The following is a 23,624-nucleotide window of genomic DNA, read 5'->3' on the forward strand; positions in this document are numbered from 1 at the left end:
TGATGCGTCTTCCAAGAACAAGCTACTTAACATTCCTTTCAAGGGGAAAACGCTGTTTGGCCCTGACTTGAAAGAGATTATCTCTGATATCACTGGGGGTAAGGGCCACGCCCTTCCTCAGGATCGGCCTTTCAAGGCAAAAAATAAACCTAATTTTCGTCCCTTTCGTAGAAACGGACCAGCCCAAAGTGCTACGTCCTCTAAGCAAGAGGGTAATACTTCTCAAGCCAAGCCAGCTTGGAGACCAATGCAAGGCTGGAACAAGGGAAAGCAGGCCAAGAAACCTGCCACTGCTACCAAGACAGCATGAAATGTTGGCCCCCGATCCGGGACCGAATCTGGTGGGGGGCAGACTCTCTCTCTTCGCTCAGGCTTGGGCAAGAGATGTTCTGGATCCTTGGGCGCTAGAAATAGTCTCCCAAGGTTATCTTCTGGAATTCAAGGGGCTTCCCCCAAGGGGGAGGTTCCACAGGTCTCAGTTGTCTTCAGACCACATAAAAAGACAGGCATTCTTACATTGTGTAGAAGACCTGTTAAAAATGGGAGTGATTCATCCTGTTCCATTAAGAGAACAAGGGATGGGGTTCTACTCCAATCTGTTCATAGTTCCCAAAAAAGAGGGAACGTTCAGACCAATCTTAGATCTCAAGATCTTAAACAAGTTTCTCAAGGTTCCATCGTTCAAGATGGAAACCATTCGAACTATTCTTCCTTCCATCCAGGAAGGTCAATTCATGACCACGGTGGATTTAAAGGATGCGTATCTACATATTCCTATCCACAAGGAACATCATCGGTTCCTAAGGTTCGCATTCCTGGACAAGCATTACCAGTTCGTGGCGCTTCCTTTCGGATTAGCCACTGCTCCAAGGATTTTCACAAAGGTACTAGGGTCCCTTCTAGCTGTGCTAAGACCAAGGGGCATTGCTGTAGTACCTTATTTGGACGACATTCTGATTCAAGCGTCGTCCCTTCCTCAAGCAAAGGCTCACACGGACATAGTCCTGGCCTTTCTCAGATCTCACGGATGGAAAGTGAACGTGGAAAAGAGTTCTCTATCTCCGTCAACAAGGGTTCCCTTCTTGGGAACAATAATAGACTCCTTAGAAATGAGGATATTTCTGACAGAGGCCAGAAAAACAAGGCTTCTAGACTCTTGTCGGATACTTCATTCCGTTCCTCTTCCTTCCATAGCTCAGTGCATGGAAGTGATCGGGTTGATGGTAGCGGCAATGGACATAGTTCCTTTTGCGCGCATTCATCTAAGACCATTACAACTGTGCATGCTCAGTCAGTGGAATGGGGATTATACAGACTTGTCTCCGAAGATACAAGTAAATCAGAGGACCAGAGACTCACTCCGTTGGTGGCTGTCCCTGGACAACCTGTCACAAGGGATGACATTCCGCAGACCAGAGTGGGTCATTGTCACGACCGACGCCAGTCTGATGGGCTGGGGCGCGGTCTGGGGATCCCTGAAAGCTCAGGGACTTTGGTCTCGGGAAGAATCTCTTCTACCGATAAATATTCTGGAACTGAGAGCGATATTCAATGCTCTCAAGGCTTGGCCTCAGCTAGCGAGGGCCAAGTTCATACGGTTTCAATCAGACAACATGACAACTGTTGCGTACATCAACCATCAGGGGGGAACAAGGAGTTCCCTAGCGATGGAAGAAGTGACCAAAATCATTCTATGGGCGGAGTCTCACTCCTGCCACCTGTCCGCTATCCACATCCCAGGAGTGGAAAATTGGGAAGCGGATTTTCTGAGTCGTCAGACATTGCATCCGGGGGAGTGGGAACTCCATCCGGAAATCTTTGCCCAAGTCACTCAGCTGTGGGGCATTCCAGACATGGATCTGATGGCCTCTCGTCAGAACTTCAAAGTTCCTTGCTACGGGTCCAGATCCAGGGATCCCAAGGCGGCTCTAGTGGATGCACTAGTAGCACCTTGGACCTTCAAACTAGCTTATGTGTTCCCGCCGTTTCCTCTCATCCCCAGGCTGGTAGCCAGGATCAATCAGGAGAGGGCGTCGGTGATCTTGATAGCTCCTGCGTGGCCACGCAGGACTTGGTATGCAGATCTGGTGAATATGTCATCGGCTCCACCTTGGAAGCTACCTTTGAGACGAGACCTTCTTGTTCAGGGTCCGTTCGAACATCCGAACCTGGTTTCACTCCAGCTGACTGCTTGGAGATTGAACGCTTGATCTTATCGAAGCGAGGGTTCTCAGATTCTGTTATCGATACTCTTGTTCAGGCCAGAAAGCCTGTAACTAGAAAGATTTACCACAAAATTTGGAAAAAATATATCTGTTGGTGTGAATCTAAAGGATTCCCTTGGGACAAGGTTAAGATTCCTAAGATTCTATCCTTCCTTCAAGAAGGATTGGAAAAAGGATTATCTGCAAGTTCCCTGAAGGGACAGATTTCTGCCTTGTCTGTGTTACTTCACAAAAAGCTGGCAGCTGTGCCAGATGTTCAAGCCTTTGTTCAGGCTCTGGTTAGAATTAAGCCTGTTTACAAACCTTTGACTCCTCCTTGGAGTCTCAATTTAGTTCTTTCAGTTCTTCAGGGGGTTCCGTTTGAACCCTTACATTCCGTTGATATTAAGTTATTATCTTGGAAAGTTTTGTTTTTAGTTGCAATTTCTTCTGCTAGAAGAGTTTCAGAATTATCTGCTCTGCAGTGTTCTCCTCCTTATCTGGTGTTCCATGCAGATAAGGTGGTTTTACGTACTAAACCTGGTTTTCTTCCAAAAGTTGTTTCTAACAAAAACATTAACCAGGAGATTATCGTACCTTCTCTGTGTCCGAAACCAGTTTCAAAGAAGGAACGTTTGTTGCACAATTTGGATGTTGTTCGCGCTCTAAAATTCTATTTAGAAGCTACAAAGGATTTTAGACAAACATCTTCCTTGTTTGTTGTCTATTCCGGTAAAAGGAGAGGTCAAAAAGCAACTTCTACCTCTCTCTCTTTTTGGATTAAAAGCATCATCAGATTGGCTTACGAGACTGCCGGACGGCAGCCTCCCGAAAGAATCACAGCTCATTCCACTAGGGCTGTGGCTTCCACATGGGCCTTCAAGAACGAGGCTTCTGTTGATCAGATATGTAGGGCAGCGACTTGGTCTTCACTGCACACTTTTACCAAATTTTACAAGTTTGATATTTTTGCTTCTTCTGAGGCTATTTTTGGGAGAAAGGTTTTGCAAACCGTGGTGCCTTCCATTTAGGTGACCTGATTTGCTCCCTCCCTTCATCTGTGTCCTAAAGCTTTGGTATTGGTTCCCACAAGTAAGGATGACGCCGTGGACCGGACACACCTATGTTGGAGAAAACAGAATTTATGTTTACCTGATAAATTACTTTCTCCAACGGTGTGTCCGGCCCACGGCCCGCCCTGGTTTTTTTAATCAGGTCTGATAATTTATTTTCTTTAACTACAGTCACCACGGTACCATATGGTTTCTCCTATGCAAATATTCCTCCTTAACGTCGGTCGAATGACTGGGGTAGGCGGAGCCTAGGAGGGATCATGTGACCAGCTTTGCTGGGCTCTTTGCCATTTCCTGTTGGGGAAGAGAATATCCCACAAGTAAGGATGACGCCGTGGACCGGACACACCGTTGGAGAAAGTAATTTATCAGGTAAACATAAATTCTGTTTTTTTAATCAGGATAAGGCAGTTTTGCGGAGTTCATTTAAATTCTTACTTAAGGTTGTGAATTCTAACAACATTAATAGAGAAATTGTTGTCCCTTTTTTGTGTCCTAATCCTAAGAATTCTTTAGAGAGATCTTTACATTCTTTGGATGTGGTGAGAGCTCTGAAATATTATGTTGAAGCTACTAAAGATTTCAGGAAGACTTCTAGTCTATTTGTTATCTTTTCTGGTTCCAGGAAAGGTCAGAAGGCTTTTGCCATTTATTTGGCTTCGTGGTTAAAGCTTTTGATTCATTAAGCTTATTTGGAGTCGGGTCAAGCCCCGCCTCAGAGAATTACAGCTCATTCTACTAGATCAGTCTCCACTTCCTGGGCTTTTAAGAATGAAGCTTCAATTGATCAGATTTGCAAAGTAGCAACTTGGTCTTCTTTGCATACATTTACTAAATTCTACCGTTTTTATGTATTTGCTTCTTCAGAAGCAGTTTTTGGTAGAAAAGTTCTTCGGGCAGCTGTTTCAGTTTGATTCTTCTGCTTCTGATTTAAGTTTTTGCTTTTCAATTATAAGACTAAATTTATGTTTTGAGTTGTGGATTAATTTTTTTTCAGCGGAAAATGGCTGTTATTATTTTTATCCCTCTCTAGTGACTCTTGCGTGGAGTTCCACTTCTTGGGTATTGCTATCCCATACGTCACTAGCTCATGGACTCTTGCCAATTACATGAAAGAAAACATAATTTATGTAAGAACTTACCTGATAAATTAATTTCTTTCATATTGGCAAGAGTCCATGAGGCCCACCATTTCCTTTGTTGATGCTTTTTACTCCTTTCTTATCACCCCACTACTTGGCTATTCAGTAAACTGAATTGTGGGTGTGGTGAGGGGTGTATTTATAGGCATTTTGAGGTTTGGGAAACTTGGCCCCTCCTGGTAGGATTGTATATCCCATACGTCACTAGCTCATGGACTCTTGCCAATATGAAATAAATGAATTTATCAGGTAAGTTCTTACATAAATTATGTTTTTCTTTGCTTTTTGACTATATCACACTGTGTTTTTAAATATTGATGGTCATATTTCTTAAGGTTATATACCACTTTGGTTAGTGGTAGAATTCATTTGTATTTGGAACTGGGATAGCTAAGGACAACTTTTGTTTGGAAACATTTATGTCCATTATATTTTTTTGAGGGAAGATTGTTGTGGTAAACTTTTATGTCCCTCATGTGAAATATTTTTTGAAATAATATGTATTTTTCTTTGAGCATCATGTTCCTCAATACACAATTTCTAGACATTTTAATTGGTCTATACTTTTTATTAGCCAGAGCTAGGAAAAGTTCACTTAGCTTGTTGCAATCTGAGTCTCATGTCTCCCAGGATGATGCTGTTCAGGCATTGCCACGGCTTCTCCTTAAACGTCCCAAGCCTTTATGGCGTCACATGCAGTGCCCTGTGGTTCCTCTCAATCTCCTGGAGGAGTGTGTTTGCCTACAGAATTTCCAGCTCAGGTACCCTTTGCGGTATCTGGGCTTTGTCTGTTTTTCCTTTCTTACAGGGAAAATGCAAGAGGACGTTAAAGTTTTCCAGATAGTAGGGTTCTGTTCCACATTCTGCTACACAGATCGCTCTTTCGCATAAGTCTGGTGAGGAGGATTCGTCGGTAGTTTCTGAGGGTGAAATCTCAGATCTGGGGAGTTTAATTCCTTCATCTGATGCTTCAGATGTATGCTTAAATACCTCTTGTTTTGTTAAAGGAGGTTTTTGGCTACTTGGATGACACTGATGCTCCCTTCGTTGTCAACTCTTGAAAGTTTAGTAAACTTGATCCTTTCTGTGATGTTTCTTTCTTCAGGGCAGGAGTGCTATAAAAATATTTTTGATAGGAGTTTGAGTAGTTAGGGATGCCTTTCCTCCTGTCTCCAGTCCTTTAGGGATTCTCCTATTGCTGACTTCTTGAATGTACGGTGTCCTATGTAGAAGGGAACTTTTCTACTATGGTGAAATCTTGCTGGGGTCATAACCCAGAGGTCGATGGATCGTTACCATCCTCTAAGGGCTGGAGGTTAATTGTTCTTTCAGAGCAATGCCTTGTCTTATTAGACTTGCTGCACATTGTGAATGCAGTCTGGCAGCTGGGTAACCTACCTGTTGTTTAGTGGTACAGTTTAGGCTTAATAATTCTGCAGTTGCAGGTTTAATTCTTATTTTCCTATCATTTTAACGCTTCTGGCATCCCCTTGTAAGGTTGAGACCTTGTTGGGACTGGGTTTAGCAGATTTTTCATCTGACTGTAAGGGTGAAAAATTTGTTTTTCTACCACATGTCAAGAGAGTAAGACTGGAGGATAGTTTCCTTTCCAATTTTTTGCTCAGTCATGCCTTTTGGAGCTTAGTCTAAGATTTCCTCCCAGGGGCAGTTTTCTCTTTCTAGGTATCTGCCTCCCAGGTTTGAGAGGATTTCCTTGAACTGGATGTTTGGAATCTGCCTCCCTGAGAGTGACATTCTCAGGCCTAGTTTGGGTATATGATCTAGATATTTACCTCATGTAACTCAGTTTCTGACCTTCAATCTTGAGTTTCTGAGTTTTCGTCATCCTAGTCAGACTTTTAGATCTTGGGATATTGCAATAATATTTAAATCACTGGTCCAATCTTCTTTCCTAGGGTGAGGAAATTAATCTGGAGCAGGGGTCCCTTGTTCCATACACAAGGGTCATTTTTTTGGATTACCCCACTATAACCTGGATGCATTTGATTCCTTCTGATCTAGGCAGTTATACAGGGCCAGGCCTGGTCAGTACCTGAATGAAAGACCGCCTGGGATCTCTAGGTGCGGTATGCTTGGTCCTTAATAGATTTTCTATTTAGGTGAAGACTTTTACTCTTTCTGGTCTACTGTCTGGCCATGAGCGAACCCTAGTGGTCCAATAGCTAGCTTAGCCTATCTGTATCGGATCTAGCTGCAACTGATTTTCCTCGCCTTTCTGTGTTCGATATAGGAGGGAATTGGTCTAATCGTTCCCATGGACATCATTCCCTTGCCTGTTACATAAGTTTTCAGCCTGGCATACCTGTTTTTCTCTGTTGGTTGACTTGACACGAGTCATTGCTCGTATTCAACAGGAGAGAGCGGCAGTGTTTCTATTAGCCTCTGCGTGACCTCGCAGGACCTGGTATGCACACTTAGTGGGAGATCTTTCAGATCTGTCTCAAAAAATAGATCTAGATCAGTTCAGAGTTTGTCTCCCGTAGTATCTATCTCAGGGTGCGTGTTTCTATAGTTTTTCCTGGGTGATATGACCACGATGCCAATCTGCTAGGCTTGTATATGGTCTGGGTTTTGTTTAAGGATATGGACTCGGAAGTGTTTGCTCTCCTCTTTAACATCTTGGTGTAGAGAGCGATTTGCAATGCTCTGGTGACCGGGGCTTTTGGCTTCAGTCGTCTTTCGTTTGATCCCAGTCGGATATTATCTCCTCTTTGGTTTCATTTAACCACCAGGGAGGAACTAGGGGTTCCTTGACCATGTAGGAGGTGATTTGGATTGTTCAGTGGGCGGAAGCTCACGATTGCTGTCTGTACACCACTTTTCAGGGGTGGACAATTGGCTTCTGAACAAACAGTTTTTTATCCGGGGAGTGGATCCTCTTCCGGAGGTGTTTTCGAGGTAGACCCTCAGATGGGGGGTCCGGAGTTTCTGAGGTCTTTTTGACACACCGCCGAGTTCCATGGTATGGTTCTTGGTCAAGTGTTCCACTGTCCGCCCTGATAGGTGCTGGCTTCTCTTTACTTTGTAGACTGACCTTGAGTAAGGACCTTCTGTGCAGGGTCCCTTCCTTCATCTAAATTTTGTTTCTCTAATGCTGCCTGCCTGGAGATTGAACTCTTGGTTTTGTCTAAGCGTGGGTGTTCTGAGTCGGTCATTGAGACCATGACTCAGGCTTGCAGGCAATTTTCTTGAAGATTTATCATCACTTATGGCGTATTTATCCTTTTTGGTAGGAATCCAGGGGCTACTCTTGAATGGAGTCAGGATTCCAATATTTTGGTTCTGTCTCCAGGATATCTGGAGAAGGGTTTGTCAGCCAGTACCCTAAAGGGTCCGAATGCTGCTTGGCATCTGACTTGTGTTTAAGTCGGTTGCTCCTCCTTGGAGCCTAACCTGGTTCTTCCAGTTTTGTGGCTAGCTCTGTTTGAGCCTTTTAATTACATAGATGTTGAATGGATATCTTGGCTCAGAGAGTCTTGGTTTTCTCAGCTTGGCAGTGTGATTTGCCTTATCTTTCTTTGCAATGAGGCGATTTTTTTGTTCTTACTTAGGTTTTTTTCTCAATTGTTTCGAATGTGAATATTTTTAAGAAATTATGTTTCCTTCTCTATGCCCTAGTCCTTCTTCTCATAAGGAATGTTGGCGAAAGCTTCTGATACTTTCTTTCTCTTGGTGAGACGTATTATTCGTTTGGGTTATGAGACTGCTGAACAGCGTCTCACTGAGAGAATTACAGATCATTCCATTAGGTCTGTCTCTGTTTCTTGTGTTTTCAAGAATGAAGCTTCTGGGGAACAGATTTGCAAGGCAGCAACTCGGTTCTTTTTACATACTTTTTTAAATTTTTATAAATTTAATGCTTTTTCCTCGGCTGAGGTTTCTTTGGGAGAAAGGTTCTTCAGGCAGTGTTGCCATCTGTTTAGGATTCCTGTCTTGTCCCTCCCTTATCAACTGGGTATTGATTCCCAACAGTAATTGATGATGATCCGTGGACTCACCGTGTCATTAGAAAGAAAACAAAATTTATGATTACCTGATAAATGTATTTATTTCTTGACACGGTCCACGGCCCGCCCTGTATTTTTCAGACAGTTTTTTGTTGTGTAAACCTCAGGCACCTCTGCACCTTGTGTTGCTTCCTTTCTCTCCTTTTCCTTCGGTCGAATGGGGTTTGTGGGAAGGGAAGTGATACAGTACTTAACAGCTTTGCTGTAGTGCTCTTTGCCTCCTCCTGCTGGCCAGAAGTGATATTCCCAACAGTAATTAATGAAGATCCGTGGACTCACCGTGTCAAGAAAGAAAGAAATTTATCACGTAAGCATCAATTTTGTTTTTGCAAAGTTGTTTTACTACACATAATTAATTTATTTTGCCCTGTTTTCCTGTAATTTAAGAGTTTTCCCATTCTGACAAATGGGAGGGCCCGTGACAGGCTTTACAAGCCTAACCCTGTCACATATCTGTCTCAATTTAGCTCCAGAGGAGATTATTTTAACAAACCGCAAAACAATAGTGATTTTGGGGCAGTCAAGTCAAAATGAAACTTTCATGGTATTGGTAGAGCATACAATTTTAAACAACTTTCTAGTTTACTTCTATTACTTAATTTGCTAAATTCTCTTGGAATCTTTTGATGAAAAACATAGTTATGTAAGCTCAGGAGCAGCAATGCAGTACTGGGAGCTAGTTGCTGATTGGTGGCTACATATATTTGCCCCTTGTCATTGGTTCCCTCCATCTAGCTCCCAGTAGCGCATAGCTGCTCCTTCAACAAAGAATAGCCAGAGAATGAAGCAAATTTGATAATATACGTAAATTGGAAAGTTGTTTTAAAACCTACATTTGGATTTCATGTCCCTTTTAATGAGCACAGCTTGCTAGGTCTGCTACAGTAACCAGTCTGGCTTCTTTAAGTGGTGCACAGATCAGTTAATCCCCCACTGTTAATGTATTGCAAGATATTTGCTGTCATTATAATTAGTAAATACATCACATCCTGCTCACTGTACAACAGTTTTATTATTCTTAAAGGGACATGAAATCCAAATTTTTTCTTTCATGGTTTAGAAAGAGGAGCAATTTTAAACAACTTTCCAATTTACTTCTAGTATCTAATTTCCTTTGTTCTCTTTATATCCTTTGTTGAAAAGCATATCTAAATATGCTCCGTTGCTGCTCATTGGTGGCTGCACATAGATGCTTTGTGTGATTGGCTCACTCATGTGCATTGCTATTTCTTCAACAAAGAATATCTAAAGAATTAACCAAATTAGAAAATAGAAGTACATTTGAATGTTGTTTACAATTGTGTTATCTATCTGAATCATGAAATAAATATTTTGGGGTTCATGTCCCTTTAAATACACATTTGAAACAGCTATAGCTTTTATTAGGAGCAGTTTTGCTAATACATCTATATTAAAAAAATGCTTCTATTCAAAACTGGAATGCATCCATGTGGCTGAAATGTCCCTTTTATAAAATGTGCTCCCTCATCAGAACATGAGAAGTACGGATCTGAGATTATTGTTCTGTTTTACCATAATGTTTGTGTTTTTTTCATTTTAGATTCATTGTCACGAGTTTATTACTTTGTTTGAAAAGCAATACCCAGACTATCCCTGGAGCGTTATACAGGTAACCTGCTGTTTAATGGGTTTGTTGTATTCCTATTTAAGCATAAGTTTGTGAGCCGCTAGTCAAGATTAAAGGGACGTTAAACTCTAAATACATTATATAAGCATAGTTTTGAGGTTCTGCCATGTGGGATTCCATCTTTCATTACATTCCAGTGCTGATGTATTTGCACATGTGCAGTAACTCTCCTTCGGATACCTGCGGTAAAACCTAAGTTCCAAAGGGGCAGCACCCATAATTAAGGGGAGGTGCATGAAATGTGTTTAATGTCCCTTTAACTAAAGCCTTGTTAGAAGAGCAGGGGGGTTGTATTTTCAGCTACTTTACTCTGTCAGGAAGATTCAACAAGATCTGTCGCTGGAGTGTAAATGTATATTGCTATATCTGTACGGGTTATGCCATACGCTTATTCCGTGACATGGTAAAGAAAGAAAGCATCCCATATAGATGTGTGTTATAGCAAGTTACCTCTGGTGCTGACATTCAGACTCATACTGAACTAAAGGTCTGAGCAGTGGTGCCTCTATCTATAGAGAGAGACATACAGTGCCGCTGATGGGTACCAGTATAGAGGGGACCTCCCTGCTCATACTGCTCACTTCTAGCACTACAGAAGCCTTAGGTTTTCATTACTGAGAGGGTTAATAGGATGTATGAGCTGACAGCAGTCAGACAGGGATGTAACAGGCCAGCTGTGCAGGGGTTAAATACTCTCCGTAGTACAACACACAGCGACCCCATAGCTCCCTCCAGTAACGGGACACCACTGAGATCCTGTTGGAGCTGGGTCCGTTCCTGCTATACAACTTCTGGATGTATCATCCGGAGTGTGAAATGTAAAAAACTAAATTCGGAGGAGGATCTGATGTGGCAGCTGCAGAACAGATTGTAAAAAACCTAAAAGTGTATCTGCTATATGTAGCTGTGTGCCATGCATGTCAATTACATAGTTAAGTCCAATGTCCCTTTAAGTTGCTTAGTAATCACTTTACTGATTACTCTTCATTTGTATTTGTACAGCAGCAGCAGTTATCTTGCTGTGACCTGTCACTTCAGAAGTGCATTTTGGTCTACACCAACTAGGGCTGTGCCTATGGCAGCAGGATTTGGGGGTGCAACACATTTTTAAAGGCTAGTACTCACACATATGCTCCCCAACCAACTGACCACTGATTACTGGGGAAGCATTACCCCAACTTGTCACTGACCTCCAGTTGTGAGAAATGTAGGAGGCAAATCTGAGCTAAAAGTGTTAGGCTGACAGATGTGCACGTGCCTGCAGTCCCTAGAGCAGCATGAACAATAAGTGCACCACTGTTACTTTCATTGGATCTCTGTCACATGTTAATGAGAATTTGGAAGTGGTAGAGGGAGATTATAGGGATAGAAAAGTCAAAAATGAATTTTAAATATAAGCATTTTTTCTTCAATATACTTATACCATTAGCAAAAATGATTCTTGTAAAAGTTATTCCTATTTTTCTGCAGCATACGCACATATCCCGTGAGGGCCGTGCACCAATATTTAAACACTATGCCTGCCCAGAGAATCAGTGGTGTGTATTGCTTCTGAAGATGTCATTTGTGTCACTGCTGACTCTCTGAGAAAGTGCAGTGCCTGAATACTGGTGCACGAGCCCTCAGGATATGTGCGTATGCTGCAGAAAAACAGTAACTTTTACTAGAAGTATATTACAAAAATGCTTCTATTTCAAATTGAAATGTACCCATGCACATTTAGTTTTTGACCGTTCTATCCCTTTAAATCTTGTTTCCCATGTTAAAGTTGTTCCAGTCAATACTAGTTGCTGATTTGGGGGAAAAACACTTTTGCTAAAATAACTAAATCTAGTAAACCTTGGACGTATCACAGCAGTTTCAAAACAAAGATTTTCAGAGGGGTTCATTGAAAAAAATATGCAGCTAAATTGCCAGAAACTTTTAACAGATAATTTAAAAATAACTGACTGATGCGCTTGAGCACAAGTTTGTTTTTCTTAACCAATAAAATTAATTCATGATGTGCAATTATTTTATATAATTTGATCAATTCTAACCAGCACCATTGGGCACAGGGTAAAGTTCACCATCCTATTGCGCAATGTGACAGATGTGCTGACTGCTCACAGATGAGTGCAAAGCCGGCTTTTTTTCAGCCGCGTTGTGCGCTTATGTAAACGGCAGAAATGCAAACTCCCACTCTGTATTGTGTGTGCGAACCAGAAGCACAAAGTACATCTGTGAAAAAGCCACCAGCAGTGATCTGTGAATTTTCACCACTTAAGTCTGAGGGTGCAGAAATATAGGAGCTTTAAGATAGCGGCGCACAGTATGAAAATACAGAACTTCACCAGCCGGCGTCCGTATAGGGTTAAAATGAGAAAACTGCTCTGGAGAGAGGAAAGACAATATTCTGTTTAGTTATGTCTGGTAGTCAACGTAATATGTAAAGAAAACACAAGAGGGCGCTACTAACGTATTTTTCTTTCATAAATCCAATAACCTGCTCAAAGGCAAATAATACCACTCAAATGTAATAGCACAGAGGTTTCAGTATGCAGAACCGGTGAGATCATATTAACAGGGCTGGAAATAGGTCATGAAAATGCATATTTGCTCCATTGAAGAGAATGTACATTTTGTAATATTTTGCTGTATTCTTTTGATAACGTCCTAATAAAGTGTACAAAAAATAGATTCTGACAAAAGTGGTAATGTATTCTGCAGGTATCTGCCTGGGCCATGTGTGCTGCAGGTATCTGTCTGGGCCATGTGTGCTGCAGGTATCAGCCTGGGCCATGTGTGCTGCAGGTATCTGCCTGGGCCATGTGTGCTGCAGGTATCAGCCTGGGCCATGTGTGCTGCAGGTATCTGCCTGGGCCATGTGTGCTGCAGGTATCTGTCTGGGCAATGTGTGCTGCAGGTATCTGCCTGGGCCATGTGTGCTGCAGGTATCTGCCTGGGCCATGTGTGCTGCAGGTATCTGTCTGGGCCATGTGTGCTGCAGGTATCAGCCTGGGCGATGTGTGCTGCAGGTATCTGCCTGGGCCATGTTTGCTGCAGGTATCTGCCTGGGCCATGTGTGCTGCAGGTATCTGCCTGGGCCATGTGTGCTGCAGGTATCTGCCTGGGCAATGTGTGCTGCAGGTATCTGCCTGGGCCATGTGTGCTGCAGGTATCTGCCTGGGCCATGTGTGCTGCAGGTATCTGCCTGGGCCATGTGTGCTGCAGGTATCTGCCTGGGCCATGTTTGCTGCAGGTATCTGCCTGGGCCATGTGTGCTGCAGGTATCTGTCTGGGCCATGTGTGCTGCAGGTATCAGCCTGGGCGATGTGTGCTGCAGGTATCTGCCTGGGCCATGTTTGCTGCAGGTATCTGCCTGGGCCATGTGTGCTGCAGGTATCTGCCTGGGCCATGTGTGCTGCAGGTATCTGCCTGGGCGATGTGTGCTGCAGGTATCTGCCTGGGCCATGTGTGCTGCAGGTATCTGCCTGGGCCATGTGTGCTGCAGGTATCTGCCTGGGCCATGTGTGCTGCAGGTATCTGCCTGGGCAATGTGTGCTGCAGGTATCTGCCTGGGCGATGTGTGCTGCAGGTATCTGCCTGGGCGATGTGTGCTGCAGGTATCTGCCTGGGCGATGTGTGCTGCAGGTATCTGCCTGGGCGATGTGTGCTGCAGGTATCTGCCTGGGCGATGTGTGCTGCAGGTATCTGCCTGGGTGATGTGTGCTGCAGGTATCTGCCTGGGCGATGTGTGCTGCAGGTATCTGCCTGGGCGATGTGTGCTGCAGGTATCTGCCTGCTTGTGAGATGTGTGCTGCGGGCATCTGCCTGCCTGAGCGATGTGTGCTGCGGGCACCTGCCTGCCTTCCTGGGCGATGTGTGCTGCGGGCACCTGCCTGCCTTCCTGGGCGATGTGTGCTGCAGTTATCTATAGAAAATAAAATTGCCCAGCACTTGCTGCAGTCCGGTGCACGCTACAGGGGTCCTGCACATACCGCTTAAATCAATGCCAAATATTCAGAAAGTAGCAGCACCACTCAAAGTAATGTTGAGTTCATGTTTATTGGGACATTACATAAACAATAAGCACAACGTTTTGGTCTAACTGACCTTAACATGCAACATGTTATGTGATTTCCCAATAAACAAGAACTCAACATTACTTTGAGTGGTGCTGCTACTTTCTGAATATAATGCAGGTATCTGCCTGGGCAATGTGTGCTGCAGGTATCTGCCTGGGCCATGTGTGCTGCAGGTATCTGCCTGGGCCATGTGTGCTGCAGGTATCTGCCTGGGCCATGTGTGCTGCAGGTATCTGCCTGGGCAATGTGTGCTGCAGGTATCTGCCTGGGCCATGTGTGCTGCAGGTATCTGCCTGGGCCATGTGTGCTGCAGGTATCTGCCTGGGCCATGTGTGCTGCAGGTATCTGCCTGGGCAATGTGTGCTGCAGGTATCTGCCTGGGCCATGTGTGCTGCAGGTATCTGCCTGGGCCATGTGTGCTGCAGGTATCTGCCTGGGCCATGTGTGCTGCAGGTATCTGCCTGGGCAATGTGTGCTGCAGGTATCTGCCTGGGCCATGTGTGCTGCAGGTATCTGCCTGGGCCATGTGTGCTGCAGGTATCTGCCTGGGCCATGTGTGCTGCAGGTATCTGCCTGGGCCATGTGTGCTGCAGGTATCTGCCTGGGCCATGTGTGCTGCAGGTATCTGCCTGGGCGATGTTTGCTGCAAGAATCTGCTTGGGCGAAGTGTGCTGCAGGTATCTGCCTGGGCGATGTGTGTTGCAGGTATCTGGGTGATGTGTGCTGCGGGTATCTGCCTGCCTGGGAGATGTGTGCTGCGGGTATCTGCCTGCCTGTGAGTTGTGTGCTGTGGGCATCTGCCTGCCCGGGTGATGTGTGCTGCAGTTGTCTGCCTGCCTGGTTGATGTGTGCTGCGGGTGTCTGCCTGCCTGGTTGATGTGTGCTGCGGGTGTCTGCCTGCCTGGTTGATGTGTGCTGCGGGTGTCTGCCTGCCTAGTTGATGTGTGCTGCGGGTGTCTGCCTGGGTGATGTGTGCTGCGGGTGTCTGCCTGCCTGGGAGATGTGTGCTGCGGGTGTCTGCCTGGGTGATGTGTGCTGCGGGTGTCTGCCTGCCTGGGTGATGTGTGCTGCGGGTGTCTGCCTGCCTGGGTGATGTGTGCTGCGGGTGTCTGCCTGCCTGGGTGATGTGTGCTGCGGGTGTCTGCCTGCCTGGGAGATGTGTGCTTCGGGTGTCTGCCTGCCTGGGTGATGTGTGCTGCGGGTGTCTGCCTGCCTGGGAGATGTGTGCTGCGGGTGTCTGCCTGCCTGGGTGATGTGTGCTGCAGGTGTCTGCCTGGGTGATGTGTGCGGCGGGTGTCTGCCTGGGTGATGTGTGCTGCGGGTGTCTGCCTGCCTGGGAGATGTGTTGTACAATAAGCTTTAGCTATGGTACATTTTTTTTATCCGCACAAAGTAGCACATTCTGCTTTTAATTGAGTGCTATATTTAACTAGCAAGATCTTTAATCCCGTAGATTGTTGCCTTTAAAAATGTTTCAGAAACTCTCTTGTATAGATGATTCCGAGCTGGATAAAATTTCTCTAAGTCAAAGGTGAAGTGACAATAATAGTTCTGAAATAACAATGACCACACCCTAATTCTTATTTACTGGATTTAAATGTGAAATGTCAAACATTTATTTTATATTAAAGGGCACAAAGCTCTCTTTTTTTAAATCTGATTATGGACTTTGCACAAGGATAGATAATAGTTAAAATGAATGTAAACTTGAGCGTATTTGCTCAAGTCATATGATAGAATTAAAAAAAATAGTGAGACTTTCATTCATCATATTGGTAATATCCTGATCTTCTGATTTTTTTTATCCTTTTTAATGCTGTAACGATAAGCGCCGCTCCACTTTTTACCTCTGTGATTACCCAGTATCTAAGCCTCTGCAGACTGCCCCCTGATCACATGACTATCTATTTATGTCAATTTTGAGAGGAGTATCACATAATGACTTTCCTTTGACATGTAGTTTGAAAGTATGTTCCTTTTACACATTTCCTTCAGGAACGTATCCCTAAAACAAACCAAGGGCTACGAGTGGATTAGCACTGATTCTGCTGAGTTTAATTATAATTGATTAAACAGGCTATTAAACAAACCGGCTGACATTATTTTGTAATAATAAGCAGACACACACTGTATATATCCATGGGTGTAAAACTCAGTCTAGTGCCTGTAATTATTGTGCTTTTTTTTGTCCCAAAATAAAATCCCATCTAGAGTCAGACCACATAGTACCCTCACAGCTCTCAATGGCACACCCCACGGCACACTTTTTTACTAGGGGGCCATACAAGCAATCAGCTGTCTAACTGCCCACCCCATAGTCTGCGATCCAAGGCTGTATGATGGTAATGTGAGTGCTCTCCTTATATGTGCCTGGCAATACTTCTGCTAATTGACTGTGTAGCTTGCTGTGCGGGGCTATCAGTGCGTGGTACCACTGTGCGACTAGCAGATTGCTAACATAGCCTTCAGGAGCTGTTTTAGACTCCTCCCCCAAGAGTTAAGCCAGTAAACTTTCTTGCAATACGTTAAAAGAAAAAAATAGTGTGTAGTATCAATCGTTTTCTGAGGGATTAACTTCTTAGTTTAATGTCATTTTAACTTATAAAACAGTTTTTATTTTTTTCTGTGACTCAAAGAAGCTGAAGTGCATCCTGCAAGATCCAGAAACTAAACCTGCAACATGCTACACGGTTATATCCGACTCCAACTGCCCTCAGCAAAGGAGATAACACACACTCAAGAGGCTTTTTAAGGGCTATGTCCCTGGCCGGACAAATAATGTATTTTGTATACAGATGATTTGCAATGCAGCACCAGATTGCAGATATATATGCTTTTCATATATAGAAAATTAATTTTATGTCAGAGTACAATGTTCTATTACAGAGATAAATGACCAGGTTTGTTTTGCCAGTCTCCTATTGAAATGTTTTTGTTCTATTTTCAGGCTGAATTGTTCAAGAGCTTTACTGAACTCTTCCAAGTAGCATCATCTAAACCAGCCCCTTACGGTATCTGTGATTACCAGTCTTCGCGTGCAATTTATGCCATTGACTTGATGCTTAAATGGGCCACCAACAGTGACGGTAATGTGTTTTATTCCCTTCTGTTTTTATCTGAGTATTTAAGGTCTTCTGAACCTAACAAGCCATAATGCCTTACTCAGTCATTCTCTTGATCTGCTACAAAAACAACACACTAGATGCACCCAAAGGCAAACAAAAGAACCTTAATGATCATCGCTATGTAAAAATACTAAATACTTCATTGGTTTAGATTAAAAAAACGTGAGTTGCAAGCTGAGCTCCTTTAAATCAGTGGAGCCGCATCTATCTTGTAACCATTCAATTCTCAACGAATAGAGCGAATTCCTCTGACGAGAATACTGGCATTACAAAACCTCCTTCATATTGTTACAGAACAAATGAATTTGAATAAATAACAAAGAGGTAGGATTTGAATATGAATTTGGCTTACTTTGTTGTCGTTAAGGTGACCCCCCAATCAGCGCATCATTCTGTCTGCAAGGTTACTGAGGTGCCTCTTTCTCTGTCCAGTGAGAATATTTTACTATAACAAAACAGATATGCAAATATTCTACAATTACAAACATTTACTAATTTTCAATCGGCTTCTGATGTGGAGGTTGTAATTGTTTTGACCTCTTAGAAATAAGTTTGATGCTTTAGTTTTATTGAGCACTTAAAGGCACAGTAAAGTCACAATAAACTTAAATGGTTTAGACAGTACAGGACAATTTCCAATGGACTCTGTTATTAATTGTACAGAGTTCTGTAGGTATCCTTCCTTAAAGAGTAATACTAAGGGCCCGATGATCTCTTTTCTGGCGTGAATAACTAATAAGTCTCGTCATTACTGTGAGGTTCCTTTTAAAGTATTTTAGATTAAAGGGACACTCAAGTTAAATTAAATTTTCATGATTCAGATACAGCATGTAATTTTAAACAACTTTCCAATTTACTTCCATTAAAAAAAATGTGCACAGTCTTTTATATTTACACTTTTTGAGTCACCAGATCCTACTGAGCATGTGCAAGAATTCACAAACTATACGTATATGCATTTGTGATTGGCTGATTGCTATCACATGGTACAAGGGGAGTGGAAATATACATAACTTTGAAATTTGTTATAAAAAAATCTACTACTTATTTGAAGTTCAGACTAAGTGCTATTGCATTGTCTTGTTATCTTGCATTTGTTGATTATGCAAATCTAATATGTTGACTGGTCCTTTAAGCTGCATCCCGGAGAATTCTGAAAATGACAGGCTGGTGAAAGAATTCATTGCAGCGTTTTCGGAATCTACCTGGATGCAGAGTAGGCAAACGAAGCCTTAAAAAAAACAACAACAAAAAACACGCAACCGCACGAAACAACAAAAAAATACATAACCACCCGCAAGAAATAAAAAAAAAAAAAACACCTGCACAAAGTATAACAAAAAAACCTAACCTCCCGCACAAACTATTAACAAACACCGAAACCGCCAACATCGCAAAATAATAAAGTAATTAACCCCTAATCCGCAAATTACATGATTAAAATATTAACCCCTAAACCGACAAACCCCCACATCGCAATAAACCTAATTAACCTATTAACTCCTAAACCACCAACCCCCACAAAGCAAATAACTAATTTAATTACTAAGCCCCCTAACCTAACACCCCCTAAATTAACCCTAATACTAAGTTACACTTAAATAAAACTTTAAATTACAAAAAAAATCTAAAATTACAAAATGATCAAAAATAAAAAAAATTAAACCTAATCCCTATAAAAATAAAAAAGCCCCCCCAAAATAAAAACACCCCCTAAACTAAACTACTAATAGCCATTAAAAGGGCATTTTGTAGGGCATTGCCCTAAGTTAAACAGCTCTTTTACATTTAAAAAAATACTAAGTCCCCCCTAACAGTAAAAAACCCACGCCCACCAAACCCCCCAAAATAAAAAAAACAGACACTAAAAAAAACCTAAACTACCCTTTGCCCCTAAAGGGGCATTTGTATGGGCATTGCCCTTTAAAAGGGCATTCAGCTCTTTTGCTGCCCTTAAAAGGGCATTCAGCTCATTTACAGCCCATTAAATCCCTAATCTTAAAAATAAAAAAAAAAATTTTAAAAAATTCTAAAACTAAGCCCCAAACAGGTACTCACCGTTCCTGAAGTCCGGCGGAGAAGGTCTTCTTCCAGGCGGCTCCATCATCTTCTATCTTCATCTGGAGCGGAGGTACGGAGCTGGCTTCCCCGATGCACGGATCCTCAGCGGCGGTCTTCAGTGGCGGCAGTCCTCAGCGGCGTGGAGGCTCCTCTTCATGCGGTCATCTGTTGCACACTGAAGAGTGAATGCAAGCTACCCCATATTTATTGGGGTACCTTGAATTCCTATTGGCTGAAAATTTGAAATCAGCCAATAGGATGAGAGCTACTGGAATCTTATTGGCTGTTTTGAACAGCCAATAGGATTTCAGTAGCTCTAATCCTATTGGCTGATTTCAAAATTTCAGCCATTAGGAATGCAAGTTACCCCAAATTGAATGCTGTACCTTGCATTCAATTTTAAGTGTATGCCGGAGATCGGATGAAGAGGAGCCTCCACGCCGCTGAAAACCGTGGCTCCGGATCTGCGCATCGGGGAAGACTGCTCCGCACCACCTTCGCACAGGATGAAGATAGAAGACGACGGAGCCGCTTGGAAGAAGACCTCCGCCGGACTTCAGGAACGGTGAGTACCTATTTGGGGCTTAGTTTTAGGATATTATTTTATTTTTTAAGATTAGGGATTTAATGGGCTGTAAAAGAGCTGATTGTGTGGGGGGGTTTACTGTTAGGGGGTAATTGGTAATTTTTGTAAGTAAAAGAGCTGTGAACTTAGAGAAGTGCCTTACAAAAGGCCCTTTTAAGGGCTATAGGTAGTTTATTATAAGATTAGGTGTTGTTTTTATTTGGGGGGGGGGTATTTTTATAGGGGTATTAGTTTAGGTTTAATTTTTTTTTATTTTGGATTTCTTTGTTTATTTTTTTCTGTAATTTTACATTTTTTATTTTTAGTAAAATTAACTTGGGGGTTTGGATTTTTTAAACATAGACTGCCCTCTGGACAGGCTTATCGCCTAGTTTTCATATAAAGTTAAAAAAATTCCCCAGAGATTTTGTGCCAGTAATTTTTTAATCAGGCCCAAGGTGAGCTCAGGAGCATGCAGAGTTAGCCATCTAGCAGCATTGTTTGCGATAGTGTTAATATCAATGTTAAACATAGTTGCTAAAGACATGTGCATGCTCCTAAACTCCTACCAGCCTTCCTAGGTGTACTCTTTAACAAAGGATACCAAAAGAACAAACACATATGATATTCAGTGTAAAACTTGCATGCTCTGTCTGAATCACAGAACTTTAATTTTGATTGTTCTGTCCCTTTAAGGCAACTGTATATGTTAATGGTAGGAACACCCACTAATGATAAGCTCGTAAGGATAGGTGAAGCGCTGCTCAATGAATTCCAAAAATGATTTACAATGAGTTCCCTCTGCATCCTCACTAGCGTCTAGGAATCTTGCTTGAATAAATGTAAAAAAGTCAGTAGGTCTTGACAAGGGTTTTAAAGGAACTTCGATCTCTAGCAGCTGTCCCATTAACTTATCAGTTTAATCAGTCACTTTTAACAGGACTTGTCCGGGATGATTGGAGAATAATGAATGTAGTACCTCTTCATAAAAAAGGGCAGTAGGGAAGAATCTGGTAATTACAGGCCAGTTAGTTTAACTTCAGTAGTAGAGAAATTAATTGAAAGTCTCTTAAAAGAAAGAATTATGACTTACATAAAGACAAACAATTTAGAGGACCAAAATCAGCATGTCAGATAAATCTAATTAACGTATTTGATTATGTAACAAATGTATTAGACCAGGGTGGAGCAGTTGATGTAGCATTTCTAGGTTTCTGCAATGCATTTGACACCGTCCCACACAACAAACCTATTCACAAACGGTTTCTCCTTGGTCTAGACAAAAAAATTGTGAACTGGGTAGAATGCTGGCTTAAGGACAGAAAACACAGTGTCTTAGTAAATGGAGTACATTCAGCAGAGGGGGCTGTTACTATTGGTGTTCCTCAGGGGTCAGTTCTGGGGCCTGTTTTATCAGAGATATCAGCAAAGGGCTACAGGGGAAAGTATGTCTGTTCGCAGATCATACAAAAATTTGTAATAGAGTAAATTTTCCAGGAGAGTGGACAAAATGAGAAGTGATATAAAAAAATTGGAGGATTGGACAAATGACTGGGATCTAAAATTTAAAACTGCAAAGTGCAAAATTATGCATTTAGGGAAGAAAACTCCAAATGTTAATTAGAGACTCAATGACACTTTACTGATTGTTACAAACAAGGAACAGGACTTGGGAATTTATTATTTCACATTATTTAAAATTTAGCAAACAATATAGTATTGCAGCGAGTAAGGCCAATAGTAGGCTTGGATGTATTGGTAGAGATATTTGCAGCAGAAATAGTAAGGGTCGTATGCCACTGTACAGATCATTATTTTGGCTTCATCTTGAGTATTGTGTGCAGTTCTGGAGGCCATAGCTTCAGAAGGATATAAACAAACTGGAATCTGTGCAAAGGAAGATACTAAATGCTACATTGTCTTAAGAAATAAAACTTACCAGGAGAGACTCAGTGACCCTTAATATGTATAGTAGTAGAGAAGGGAAAGAAATATGATAGCAACTTTCAAGTATATTAAAGGACTTAGTAAAGCCGAGACTTCATAAAAAAGAAAAATTCAAGAGCAAGGGGTCATAATCTCAAGCTGAAGGGTAATAGATTCAGGAGTAATTTGAGGAAGCACTTCTTCATAGAAAGGGTGATTGATTCATGGAATAATCTTCCACTAGAGATAGTAATGACAAATAGTGTGGGGGGGGGCTTTAAAAATGCCTGGGATAAGCATAAGGCTATCCTACGAACTTATTACGAACTCTTATCTGCTGTCAAAATCTATGTTTCTATGTTAATGAATACATACCATTTAAGAACAGTACAAGATAGCATGACAGCAAAAGAGGTGCTTATACTCACAGGAGCGTGATAGTGTGACGCGTTTCGCCATTACTATTTATTCCTTCACTACTTAGTCTCTAAATTGCCACAAGTTCTATTTTTTTTTTATAACTTACAACTTTTTGGTATCTAATTTCAGGTCAACGGGTGATGCAGCCACAAATCCTGGAGGTTAACTTCAACCCAGACTGTGCACGAGCCTGTAAATATCACCCTACATTTTTCAATGATGTGTTTAGTGCCCTATTTTTGGATGAAACCGCCAATTGCCACGTCACTACAATTGTTTAACCACAAGATGCTTCTGATATGAGCACACGCGCTTTATAAGAACTTTATAGCAATGCCGACAGCTTTGTTAGGCTATACCTTGGTGTACAGATGTATTTCGTTACTATATCTTTATATGATGATGCCGTATATAATCAGAAAATTACACCCAATGTTAACAACCCACTTATTTCTCAGGTATCTCAGTGTGTAACCCCCCCATCCCAGAGTGGTCTGCAGTATACAGGCATTACAGCCCTCTGGCAGACAATTGCTGATTAATATACCTTCTCTGTAAATTAGCAAGAAGCTCTGTATCTTACTTAGCCATGTGCCTAATTATTAGAAATGCAAAATACAGTTTACCTTCTAGTAAAAAGCTGCATTTGCAGAGAGACGTGAGAATGTAATGTATAGAGGTCACTACGTGCTTAGTTTAAATAGAATAGATCGTCTTCCATCCGTACACCCAAACTATTCTTTGTCTGCTCAGCTGACTAGTGTGTGGGTTGCTAGAATTGGGTAATACAAGAACTTGAAAGTTTCAGAAATTGTTTGTAAAATGCCCTAACTTTATTTACACAATGAAATATGCAATATGTGACCATAACCTCATTGGCAACCAGTGCAGCTTAATTTAACTGTCTCTTTACAGTTCTCTGTTTGGTATTACGAGGTTTATCTGAAAACTACGATGTGAACTTATATGTGCTCAAATCTTGTTGCTGGAAAATAACTCAATAAACCAAATATCCTACCTATGTGTCTTGTATTCAGTAAATGGGAGCAAGCAACCTTTATATGTGTATCTATGCCAGGTTTGCAAATAGACATTTCTTTTAACCATGTGTTTAATGGGACATTGTTCTGAAGTCTTCCAATAGATTAAAGGGCCATTATAGTCTTAAAAATGAAACACTAGGATTGACTATTGAAACAAATAAAGGGGACTTTCATTCATGAAGAATAAGATACTTTATGCAGAAAGCTCCTTTATTTCAACCAATCACTGTTTTGAGCTGCTAAGGCAGCCCACGGCAGATCGCTGTTTTGCTAGAGGTGACTTTTCACTTCTTAGCCAATAGCCGTGCGGGGAATCCGGTTT

The 23,624-nt window shown here is 42.1% G+C and overlaps 1 protein-coding gene across 1 annotated transcript in view; it reads left to right on the plus strand.

Moving 5' to 3' along the window:
- The window catches only part of TTLL12 (tubulin tyrosine ligase like 12), a 114,749-nt gene extending 91,473 nt beyond the window's left edge, over positions 1 to 23,276 (plus strand). Inside the window, exons 12-14 of the mRNA XM_053719056.1 lie at positions 10,009 to 10,077; positions 17,110 to 17,248; positions 22,389 to 23,276. Of these exons, the coding sequence (XP_053575031.1) occupies positions 10,009 to 10,077; positions 17,110 to 17,248; positions 22,389 to 22,540 (360 nt within the window). The 3' untranslated portion in view covers positions 22,541 to 23,276. The remainder of the gene's footprint in view (positions 1 to 10,008; positions 10,078 to 17,109; positions 17,249 to 22,388) is intronic.
- Positions 23,277 to 23,624: the final 348 nt, after the last annotated feature.

Source organism: Bombina bombina, chromosome 6 (assembly GCF_027579735.1).
Source record: "Bombina bombina isolate aBomBom1 chromosome 6, aBomBom1.pri, whole genome shotgun sequence".
NCBI classification, from domain to species: Eukaryota; Metazoa; Chordata; class Amphibia; order Anura; family Bombinatoridae; genus Bombina; species Bombina bombina.